Source organism: Antrostomus carolinensis, unplaced genomic scaffold, assembly GCF_000700745.2.
Source record: "Antrostomus carolinensis isolate BGI_N321 unplaced genomic scaffold, ASM70074v2 scaffold23325, whole genome shotgun sequence".
NCBI lineage: Eukaryota > Metazoa > Chordata > Aves > Caprimulgiformes > Caprimulgidae > Antrostomus > Antrostomus carolinensis.
The window spans coordinates 5,065-17,527 of NW_010318734.1; the positions used below are offsets into that span (position 1 = coordinate 5,065).

Genomic DNA, 12,463 nt, shown 5'->3' on the forward strand with positions numbered 1-12,463 from the left:
TTGGTGTCCTCTGCAAACTTACTGAGAGTGCACTCGATGCCCTTGTCCAGATCGTTGATAAAGATGTTAAACAGAGCTGGCTCCAAAACTGAGCCCTGGGGAACACCACTTGTGACCGGTTTTGTTGCTGTTTGCACACTGCAATGCAGTACGAAGCCCTGGGGAGAGCTGAATTAGCTCCTGAAAAACATAGCTCTCTCCCATCTGTTGTCTGTATTGCAGGACAAGGGATATTATCTCCTGAATCAGTTTGGGTTCTGAAGCAACCCAGTAACCCAGACTGTGTGCTACGTTCACCACAGTACTTTGTGTCTGAGTCAGCTGTCACCTTCGCTGCTAGTGACCTGTCCTCCACGAGAAAATCACCAAGTGCTGAAAATGGGCCTTCAAACTCTACCTCTGCTGCATATTCTCTAGACCCAGGGACTCGTGGGATCGACTGTGTAAATGGCCAGATGAGAATTCATACTCACTGGCATAGCTAAGCTAAGACTAAAACCTGTCTGGATGCTGGGTGTGTGTGGTCCAGGCTGAAACTGCAGGGAGCAAAACTATAGGACTGGATATCAAAACCAGTGGTTTCTCTGGCTGCTTTGTCCTTAGGGGCAATTAATAAACAAGGAGATCAAGATGGAGCCTCCTTGAGTTCCACCCCCCTCCCCCCATTCTCCCCAGCTGAAATCTTTAATTTCCTCATTCCAACCCTAACAATATAACTATTATCACAACTACCTGACTCCCCAGGCCTGTGTCCCCACCCCTTTCGTGATCTCTCCTGTGTGTTTCTGGAAATTTGAGGCAGATGCAGCCACCTCAGACCAGTTTTTCTTCCGACACCTGGCCGACAGAGATGACAGGGTTGGGCTCAGTCACCCTCTGAGCCTGGCACAGCACAGCTAGTGTTTGCTTGAGAGACACAGATCATAGAATCATAGAATGGTTTGGGTTAGAAAGGACCTTAAAGCTCATCTAGTTCCAACCCCCCTGCCATCAGCAGGGACACCCCCCACTAGACCAGGTTGCTCAAAGCCTCATCCAACCTGGCCTTGAACACTTCTAGGGAGGGGGCAGCCACAGCTTCTCTGGGCAACCTGTGCCAGTGTCTGACCACCCTCACAGGAAACAATTTCTTCCTCATGTCTCATCTCAATCTCCCCTCTTCCAGTTTCAAGCCATTACCTGCTGCTGCCCACCTGGAGCTTTACCAGAGCTGATGTTAGGACAACCTAGTTTATGTTTACCTCCATGTTTGACGCTGCCTCATGTGATTGTCCAGGTAACCCCTCAGTCACTCCCAGCTCAGTGGTTTCATGTCACTTCTGCATCTTGGCTCTGCTTTGGTGATCTTGCGTCCTCTGGAATATAAGGCAAAAGTTATGCCCTGAAAAAGGGAATCCACAGGGCATGAAGCCCTTAAGAAGAGAAGTTAATCTATAAATCCCATTTCTCTCATGGGTAAGAGGGAACACTTCCCACCACACCTTTCTCAAAGGGCAGAGCAGAAGGCATCACCCCCCTTTCCCATCTCCTTTTTAATTGTTCAGATGTTTTCAATTCATCCCTCTGCTTGAGAGGTTTTATCTCTTCCCTCACAAGATCTCAGGCGAGCAGTGATGTGAAGCTCTGCAGTGGTCCATGAGGCAAAGAACCTATATTATTTTCCAAGATGTAGCTTGATAAATTCAAGTTATGGATTAGGTGATAGGATACCCTTTGGTATTGTCTTGGTTTTTATAATGAAGTACTCTGAGGTTTATCCTCTGTAGGGCCTGGAATGTCTAGATTCATATGTTAATTTTTTTTTCTTGTTTGTTTTCATTCTTTCTTTTAAGCAGAAGAGGTTGACCAACAAAACATGAATCTTAGTCAAGCCACGTGACCACTTTTAGCGATACTGAGAAGAGCAAGATTTCTTCAGTACAGTCACTGTCTCATTCTGTCACCTCTTCTTTTAACTCTATCAAGACTGCAGCTGTTTCAGGTACATCTGACGTATCAAGAAGCTGGGGCAAATTTTGGGGTCAGGAAGGGGTTTTCCTCAAGTAAGATGCATGGTGTGGCTGGGTTGCTTTCTAGATAAAGAATCTTCCCCTGTAGCTTGAAAAATGGTCCACTTCACAGAGTCTAGGGCCTTTTGCCTTCCGAATCCCCTGCGAGTAAAGGATCTCCAAGTATTTGCAGCATACCTCCTGGTATGAGGCTGCACATATTTATCAGCTGAGGCAATTGATCTTTCATGCTAAGGACTTAATAAGTTGTTGAAGGTATTTCATGGGAGGACAGGTCCGTGAGAATGACTTAGGTATATACAAAAGTATAAAAAAAGAGAAAAATAACAATTCATAAATAAGTCAATACTAAGTGAACCCAAGACTTCAGAAGCATTTGAAAAAGTGGAAAAGAAAATGGTATACAATATTGTTGAAAACAGGAAAAGGAGGGAGAGTTGAGTGGGAAGAGTAGTGAATGAACTCAGAAAGAGAAGAAAACCATGCAAACTGCACTCAGCTGTGGTGGGAAGGCCTGCGTCGCCTAGTGACGCTGAAATACATGCTGGCAAGTTATATATCTCCCAGAAGATGACTCATGCCAGTTTGCAGCTCAGGAGGCTGAAGTTAGTCCACAAACTCTTAAAACAATTACGTATTGCCTTTCCTGCCTTTACAGTCATTTTCCCTTCCTTTGCTGCACCTTATTATTGTTGGCCCAACCTATCTGGACCTCTCCTCGGCTGTCCATCAGCATTGTTCAGTGCTGCTTTGCTTCACTGACAGTCATTGCTTCGACACACCACATGTCAATGTTATTGTCCCATACAGTCCTGTGTCACTACTCTTTGTTGTCATCTCTAACCCCTTCTGCCACCTCTTGTAACACTACATCACCACATCATCTGTACCTGTTGGGGCAATGTTGCTGTACCCTCTTACTTCTCACTCCCCCTCTTGCCACAAGGCTCAGGGTCATAATCCTGTTTTCCCACCTGAAGTCTTCACTTCTGCCAACATCCTGCCCCCTACCTCTTGTTGTTTTCCAGCTGCTTCTCTTCTTCCCATTCTGCTTTGGCATCCTTTGTTGTTTTGTCCTGTTGCCTAGCATTGATGGCCTATACCAACACCTACCACAGCTGTTTTCTTCTATCTGTCCAAAAGCACAACCACTTTTATATTTTCATCATGGCCTGAATTCACTCTCTGTTACCCTTTGCCATCCTTACTAATTATGCATGCTCACGAAAAATGGGATGAACACCTTTCATGTGGGGTACAGAAACCATTGTTCAGTGGGGTAAGGGAAGCCACAAAAAGTATCTATCAAAAAATGCTGAAGTTGTCTACAATGGGAAAAACAGAGAAGGATATAAACTTTGTCACGTTGCATGCAGAAAGACAGGAAGCCAGGTCCAAAAAAGCTTCCAGGAACATCTAGCAAAAGGAATCAAAACTAACATACAATCTTTCTTGAAATGTATCAGGAACCTGCCAGATGTTCTGAAGGGCAAATTTGTGATCAGGCTATGAGAGGAGTGCCCAGGGGAGATAAGGCCATTGCAGAAACCCCTGCATCTGTGTTAATTTGAGTGACGAGATCATGGTGGCAGAACCCATTCTTCAGCAGGGTGAGGTTTGCCAGTGAACATGTCTGAAACTGAAGCGACTGTGGAAAAGGTGGTACAACACACTGACTAAGCGAACAGTAACAACTCGCTGGGAGCAATGGCATTTGTCCAAGAGTCTTAAAGGAACTCAAGAATAAAATAGCTGAACTTTTCCAAGCAGTGTGTAACCCATGCTTACCACCCCTGTGGTACCCGAGGAGGGCAAAGTGTTGAACATGATGCCTATTTTTAAAGACTTGACATGAGCTCAAGGGGAGAAGGGACAACTTCATGGAAAAGAAATCTACAGAGGGTGACTAAACCACAGAAACAACATCCATTCAGGAAGTCTCTGACTTGAAAGCGTTTGAAGACTAGAAGAGTATTGTGAGAGTATAATGGAAGATTGGTGAGGAGGATTGTAAACACGATCAAGTGACTTGCACCTGAGGTGTTGAAAAACACATATAACACACTAATAGTTGTTTAGTCTTGTGTGCTTCGCAAATAGAACATCTGCATTTAGATAACACAGGCCTGGGATAGACTCAGAGGCACCCTATCGAACATGCTTGAGATTCCTGCCCTGCTGGGAGAAAGATCAAAGCACAGAGGAGAACTACACCTCTGAAAAATCCCTGTTATGCAGGCAAAAGCAGCAGGTTCAGAATCTCTTGCTCTCTCTCTAGCAAGGACCAAGCCCCGCAGTGCCTGTGTTGTCTCTCGCATGCCTCTTCCTCAGGTGCTGCCTTCTGCCCCCAGTTCATGAGGTAATGAGAATAGATTTGCTTTTGCATTTTATCCATGGTTTTTGTGGTTGTTCCTGCATCCTGCCTGTGTCGGCTCACACAAGTATTAATGAGAAGTTTGGTATGTTTGCCCTGTTCATCTCAAGCTCTCCAGGAGAAGGAGAGAGGGGGAGGCTAGAGGAAGAGAAATCAGGGAAAAATCAAATGCTTATGGTGAGGAATGAGTGAAGAGGGGGAGAGGACAAGGTGAAAACCTAAACCAGAAACTTAAGAGGGGTCACAGAGCACAGCACCTGCAACAGTAACCATGGCTTCCTGAAGACATCTGAGGGTACCAGGTGGTAGATGATGGTGTGATATTCTGCATAGTGTTGTAACAACACAAGGGAATAGAAATAAGTTATGCAATCACCAGGAACACCCCTGCAATCAGACATCCTCCAGCTCCAGGTGGCCAATTTGGCCAGGGGCAGGTGGTGGAAGAGGTTCTGGGATTGTCTGGGCTTCAGATGAAGATAGCATAAATAAAAAGATGAGATGTAAGTAAGCTGGAGTTTAAGAGGGTCTGGAGGAACTAGAAGAAGGCCTGAGCCTGGCACACCCCTCCATCATGCTTATGCTTAAGAGAGGTGCATGCTGTGGTCCACCTCCTGAGGATTTGGATGCATGCTTGGACGAATGCTGCCTGGTAGCATCAGAGCCAGCTGGGACCTGCAGAGTGGTTGGCCCTTGCTGTAGATCATAATGAGTATTGTGGACCAGCCACTTTGACCCAGCTACTGGTGAAGGGGACAGCAGCAGTGACAGAGGGGTGTGTTTGTGTCAGCACCAAAAATTAAGTTGCTGGTGGTGGCCCTCTCTTTTCTCCTCTTTCAGGGGCTGTAGGGGTACAAGGAGCTCACAATGCTGCAACTATTACATCTACATACGGACATGGGTGGGGATGGTCCTCATTTCTCTGCTGTCTCTCATCACTAGGAACTGTTGGCAACTACTGCTGGTCCTGGAGGCTGAAATCAACCCTCTCCACTCGAGATGAGCTTTTTGAGCTTCTCAGTTAATTTTTCATCCAGAAGGGTCATTTGCCATTTTTCAGCATCTGCTCATCACTCATGGAAGGAGATGCATGGGAACCCACTGTTCTGTGTGCTGGGAGAAGCTGAATTTTCACCTGAGCGGAGAGGAGGAGCATGTTTCGGCAGTGGGTAGGAGCTGGACTGACTTAGCGTGACACATCATGCTCTGAAGGGAAGGATGTCCCCTACGCTTTTGTCTGGGACACAAGTTAGGAAGTGGCCAACTGTGTCCTAGGCTGCATCCCCAGCAGCGTGGGCAGCAGGTCAAGGGAGGGGATTCTGCCCCTCTGCTCTCCTCTGGTGAGACCCCACCTGCAGTGCTGTGTCCAGCTCTGCGGTCCTCAGCACAGGAAACACATGGACCTCTTAAAGCAAGTCCAGAGGAGGCCACAAAAATGATCAGAGGGCTGGAGCACCTCTCCTGTGAGGACAGGCTGAGAGAGTTGGGGTTGTTCAGCCTGGAGAAGAGAAGAGAAGAGAAGAGAAGAGAAGAGAAGAGAAGAGAAGAGAAGAGAAGAGAAGAGAAGAGAAGAGAAGAGAAGAGAAGAGAAGAGAAGAGAAGAGAAGACCTTATTGTGGTGTTTCAATACATAAAGGGGGCCTATAAGAAAGATGGGGACAGATTTTTAGCAGGGCCTGTAGTGATAGGACAAGGGGTGATGGTTTTAAACTAAAAGAGGGGAGATTTAGACTAGATGTAAGGAAGAAATTTTTTGCAATGAGGGTGGTGAAACCCTGGTACAGGTTGCCAGGGGGATGGTAGAAGCCCCATCCCTGGAAACATTCAAGGTCAGTCTGGACGGGGCTCTGAGCAACCTGATCTCGTTGAAGATGTCCCTGCACTGCAGGGGGGTTGGACTAGATGGCCTTTAAAGGTCCCTCCCAACCCAAACCATTCTATGATTCTATGATTCTATGAAACCGATGTAGTTAGACTGCTGGATCTATTTTGGCAGCTTAAATGGAATGAGCAGAGGCATAATGAAACAAGGGGAACCCATGTGGAAAAGACAATCTTGCACTTGACTTTATTGTTTGCAAAATGACTGCTCTTTCAATACCACATTAGGAGTTTTGGCTTGTCCATATCCACAACACAATGCAGCCAAAGCCCCTAAATAATGTTATGTTGACTGAAGTGCCAAGAACTTAATCTTATGTTTTGCAGGCTGACAAAATCTGTATCAAATTTAATGTCTTCTATCTCCTAAAGCACTAATTTTAGACACCTAAATGTAATATTTATTTATATTGTCACAGTATACCTTATAACAGGTTGGTCTGCCTAGCAGCTAATCAGGTGATGACCAGATTCCTGCTTCTCAGTTCACGTGGCCAGGCAGTGATGCCATGTGGCACTTGGCCACAGCACATTCGACCTTGGAAGGCAGCATGGCTGTCTCCCAGAGACACAGAACATATACTATTATATATCCATGTCTTTCTAATGCAATCAGCTTTATCCTTGATGAACTTCTAGTCTTTTAGTGGCATTTTCTGTAATAAATGTTTTATATTTAAAATATAAATAAATTTAAACAATAAAAATAATTGTTTTTAAACACAAGGTCAATTTGTTTATCAGTAAGTGTTACTTTTTCTGTTTTAGGGTATATGCTGGCTTGCTTTTGTGGTTTAAATTCAGCTTGAGACCTTCAGGGACGCAGTAATTGTGGACTCCCCATAGCAACTCTAGTGGGGAGCATCAGAGAGCAGGCAGTCCAATTAAATCAAGTGCCATGGTATATCTCTCCTTATGAGGAATATGGCTACTCCTCAGGCATTTCTTCCATCTTTCCATGATTTTTCTTTCATTTATATCGATTTATAGGCCAAAAAGGCAGACAAACCACCAACTCTCACTTCATGTGTGACACAGACCTTGGAATTTTTCCCAGTGTCTCTTTTAACTGATGCTATCCACTTTTTATTTTTTTAATTATTATTAAAGGACAGCTTGAAAAAAGTAACCTCATCTTTATTTGAAGACTTTGAGAGATAGTCTACCATTTTTATGGACAGATGGCTAGGACAATCATCCTCACTGTTGAGTATATTATGTCTTATTCTACTCTGAACACCTAAATATATCTTGTAGCTGTTGGTTCTCACTGTGCCTTTCTCTGCAGGTTACAGAGCCACAAGAACTCTGTATTTTCTGTGGTGTGTTTGATACTGGTTTAATAAGACCAGAGTAATGCCTCAAAGTTCTCCTGTAAGGCGTTTTCTGACCTTCCTAATTGGTCCTGTTGTTTTGCTCTGACAGAAGACAACTGTTAGAATGAAAAATACTTATTTATTGGTAACACATAAAAAAATGAAGAGGAAATGATACAAGCAAAAAGTCCTTCCACCAGCAGTTACATTCTGCCCATGGTCACTCTTATGTGTTCCCACAGGTCAGGCAACTGATAGGGATTTGTGGATGAATGGCATTGAGACAGTGCGGTGGTCTAGTACCTGAGGAGACTCCACTGGCATTACTGAGCATCTTATCTTGTTTGGGTACGTTCAGCTGGCCAGATGACTTGTCTTGATCTGAAGAACTCCCCCCACTTTAGCTACTGATCTTGCCATTTGCAAATTTTATCAACAATATTTTTTATAATTGCATCTCCTGATACAAATACTAAACAGCATAGTTCTGTAGAGGCACACAATTTCAGCAGCGATTGCTGCTTCTTTTTTGGAGAATGATTTTTTATCATTTGTCTGTTAGCTAGTAATTAATCCATATGATGCAAATTCTGATGTATACATTATTTTTCTGCAGAACTGACAAATTTCTTGGCTTGTTCAATCTGCACGAGTGTTTTTATTAACCAAATGTGCTATTTTCTCAAAGAATGAAGTCAGATTTTTTCTCAACTGTTTTTTTTTTTTTTAAACCATACTAAATTATTAATGTTATTTTCATTGTTGAAGCCGTTGTTGGCTAACTTGTAGTAACTTCACACTCTCTTACCTATGATTATTACCGTGGAACCATATACCAGTCATTGGTGTTGTCTCACTTTTTCTCTGTGAACATTGGCACAACGTGGTCTTCCATGCTCTTGGGATTTCTCTAGTATGCCAAGATTTTTAAATACCCAACTCCACTGGAACAGGTGCCACACTGGCTAAAACTTTTATGATTCTGAGATGTGAATACTCTTTGTTATTGATCTGAAAATACTTACACTTAATAGGTGCTCTTAAAACCTTCCTTAGTTTGCAAATAGATTATGAAGTTGTTTACCATTCTCCTGTAGTATGAATACACAATTCTGTTTCTTTCTGTAGACAACCAACTATCTTCTCTGTATCAAAAAGCCTCCAGCAAAATTCTTCTTTATCAAGAGTTTTACTTATATCCACCTAATAATTCTAGGCCATTGCTAGAATTTCTTGGTTTTCAATGTATTTTGAAAACACTCCTTCCAAGTGTCGGTAGCCCTTGCAGCAATCCAGTTTTTCCGAATTATTTTGAACACTCCATATCACCTTGCATGCTTTGTAAATTCTCGCAGAATTTACAGTGCCAGGTAAAGATACAGATACATCTTTCTGTGCCAGATACATCCTTTCCATCCACACCTTCCTTCTGCTTTTTTTTTTTTTGCCTGTTGGTTATATACAAGATTTCTAAATGTTACCTTCAAATTCCCTGTTAGGCAGTGTGGTGGTTTGGGAGTTGAACAAGGACTGTGGTGGTTTGGGTGGATTCACCCTTTTGGCTTGCACCTTGCAGCCAAACACAGCCTGCTCTATCACCCTCCCCTCACCCAGGGAGTAGGGGAGAGAATTGGAAGGAAAAGGGCAAGGAGGCTCATGGGTTGAGATAAAACGATTTACTATTTACTAATTAAAATAAAATGATAATGATAACAACAGTGATAACAGAATATAGAATTGAGTGATGCACAGTGCAGTTGCTCACCACCCGCTGACCAATGCCCGGCCTCTGCCAGCCAGCGATCCCGGAGCCGAGACTGTCCTGAAACCCAAACCCCAGAAGAGCGAGCCCGAGCGATTCCCAAGAGAATCTCCCCGTCTTCCGGTCAGCTCTGGTTAATATACTGACATGAGGGGATATGATCTGGAATATTTCATTGGCACATCCAGATGTCAGGTCTAGGTTTTGCTATTCACTGCACTTCCCCCTTCCAGCCCTAATGCAGCTGTGAACCAGCCAAACACCGTGGCTTTGATCTAGTTGAAGATGTCCCTGCTCACTGCAGGGGGGTTGGACTAGATGGCCTTTAGAAGTCCCTTCCAACCCAAACCATTCTATGAATCTATGATTTATTCTATATATACAGTCATACAAACATTCACTTATATACAGCTTAATTTTCCCTGAAACCAGAGAAGATGCATTTCTAAAAATGTCTGCATGTTGCCTGTAATGCAGCATCCCAGCACAGAGCTGAGGCTGTCGATGCTGCCCTCCCAAGATGAAGATATGCTTTTCTGTGAGACCAGGTCTGAACTGTCACTCAGCTCCTCCACCAAGGGCAGCCCTACCCCTCCCATACCGACCCATAGCTCTGTTAATCTCTGGATGGGGCTGGCTCTCCTGAGCAGGATGTGTCAAGGGATGGGAGACAAAGGACTGCAAGTGGGTGACAGAAGGTTTTCCTCTATTCTGAAGCCCTTAGAAGTTGCTCAGACCTTGGTTTAGCTGAAAAGGAGAGAGGGAAAAAAAAAAATAGAAGTAAGATGCAGGAAGATGCCCTTTTCATAAGGGCAACTAAGGACAAGACAAGGAGAAATGGGTTTAAACTGAAAGAGGGCAGGTTTAGATTAGATATTAGGAAGAAGTTTTTCACTGTGAGGGTGGTCAGACACTGGAACAGGTTGCCCAGAGAAGCTGTGGCTGCCCCCTCCCTGGAAGTGTTTAAGGCCAGGCTGGATGAGGCTTTGAGCAACCTGATCTAGTGGAAGGTGTCCCTGCTGATGGCAGGGGGGGTGGAACTAGGTGATCTTTAAGGTCCCTTCCAATCCAAACCATTCTATGATTCTATGATTCTATGAAGACCAAAGCAGTGCAAAACATCACCTCATGCGACCTTCCAACAGAAATGAGTCTCCAGCTCATCCACTGCCCACCTTTCTCTCCAGGATCCTGGGATATCCTGACCTCCATCTCTCCTGAGAGGGGGTGCAGGGGAGAGGAAGATGCTCCTCTCTGCATCTCACCCATGAGGGAAGTGGCCCAGCATTTTAAACTCCTACCTGCTCTTCTCCTGAGCACAATGAAGAGGACAACAACGAAAATGATGGTAGCAATGAAACCCCCCACCAGTCCTTCTGATCCCGTTTGCTCTGCAGGGGAAGAGGAGAATCAGAGATGTCAGGTTGGCTGGAGCAGCAGAACAGCCATCTAGTTGTCACAATTAAACAGCCTCTCCCAGCAAGTGACCATGTGTGTGCTACTGTCAGGTACACAGGTGTGACACAACACACGTGAACTAAAGCTACACAGACCCAGGGCCAGTTATACTGGCTGAACTTAGGTGTCATAACTTTTTAAACTGTAGTATCACTTGCTTTTCCCTGCTGGGTCCGGGGGAGACACAGGAGCAATCTCCCATCAGCAGGGAGAGTGAGAACCCCAACAGCTCCAATGGGAAGAAGGATTTTTTGCGCTGTTGGGACTATAGTTCCTGAGCAGCATCACCCTCCAGCCGAACATGAAGTCCAGCTGGGCATCTAACTCCTTGGGGCATGGCTGTTTTCTTGTGCCTGTCCAGTGGGCTCCAGCCCATGCACTACAAACTTTTTCTCTGTTGCTCCACTTTTGGTCATAAAATCTCTTTTCCCCTGAAGGAAATTAGATACTTGCTGGCCCAAAAGTTTCAGGGAGTGAAATAAAGGCTGAGGAAGTGAAAGCGAAAGAGCAGGATAGAGAGGATGGGTATGAGAGGACACCAGAAGGAAAGCAGGCAGAAACAGGCAGGTGTGGTGTGACTTGGAGGTTTTGATCTCTGCAGCGGGTAGATGAGGTGGAAGGAGGTCTGGGAAGGATGAAGAACTCACCCCTCTGCCCCTGACACTTACCTGGTACCTTAAGCTGGGCACTCACAGAGATGGGCTCTGCCAGGGCCACGTGTGAAACATGGCAGCTGTAGGTGGCTGGTGCCTGCACTGTGGCTGAGCTGATGCTCAGGTAGGAGGTGATGCTGTAGGTGCCATCTCGACTTTGCCGGTGGCTGGAGAAATGTACATTTGAGAGAGGGATTTCCACTTCATCCTCTGGAGTCTTCTGTGTCCAGCTCACCGAGACATCCAGGGGGTAATAGCCAGCAATGTTGCAGGCCAGAGTAGTCATCACATTTCTCTCAAATGACACCGCTGCTGGAATCATATGAACTCTTGGAGGTTCTGGAGGAGATAAACAAGGAACTGACTTACTGTTAGCTGGTTATAGAAATAACCATCCACAAGACGAGCTGCCTGTCACAATGAATGTTGGGAGTGATGGGCTAGAGCGTCCAGGGCGAAGTTTCAGCACCTATGGACACAAGACTCCTTTTGCCCCCAGGCATTTGCCTTCCTCACCGGCCACATGCAGCTGGATGGTGTGCTGGGCCTGGTGCAGTGGGGTGGACACCAAACAGATATACGTCCCTTCGTCTCCCACGCTCACTCCTTGCAGGTCAAGCGATGCGTCTCCACTCCCCAGCAGCTCTGTCACATCCACGTGGACTTTTGGCTGTGCTGCTGGGCCTGTGCTTCCCACCTGGTACCGGAAAAGGCTACGGCCGCTGCCTCGGTGCTGCCTCCTCCACTCCAGGGAGGAGATCGAGGAGCTGGGAGCCAAGGCAAAGTGGCAGTCGAGGGTGACTGAGCTGCCAAGATGTGTGCGCAGTGAAGTGTTGCATGATGATGATTGAAATTCAACTAGAAACAGAAAGAAGGGCACAGGCAAGCAGCAAGTTAAACAGATGTTGTTAAAGAAGGCACCCTCACCAACCCTGGGAAGGGCTGGTGGCAGGGCCGGCAGTCAACTCCCCACTCAGAGGAGGAGGAAGAGGCACAGGCACCTTATGTAA

The 12,463-nt window shown here is 45.5% G+C and overlaps 1 protein-coding gene across 1 annotated transcript; it reads right to left on the reverse strand.

Annotated features, from left to right (window-relative positions):
* Positions 1-10,048: 10,048 nt before the first annotated feature.
* Positions 10,049-12,311, reverse strand: TAPBPL (TAP binding protein like; the record flags this gene model as incomplete). Its single annotated transcript, XM_010169030.1, has 4 exons — positions 10,049-10,089; positions 10,644-10,733; positions 11,469-11,792; positions 11,970-12,311. Coding segments are annotated over 4 exons (797 nt in total), but the record flags the coding sequence as incomplete, so codon positions are not given.
* Positions 12,312-12,463: the final 152 nt, after the last annotated feature.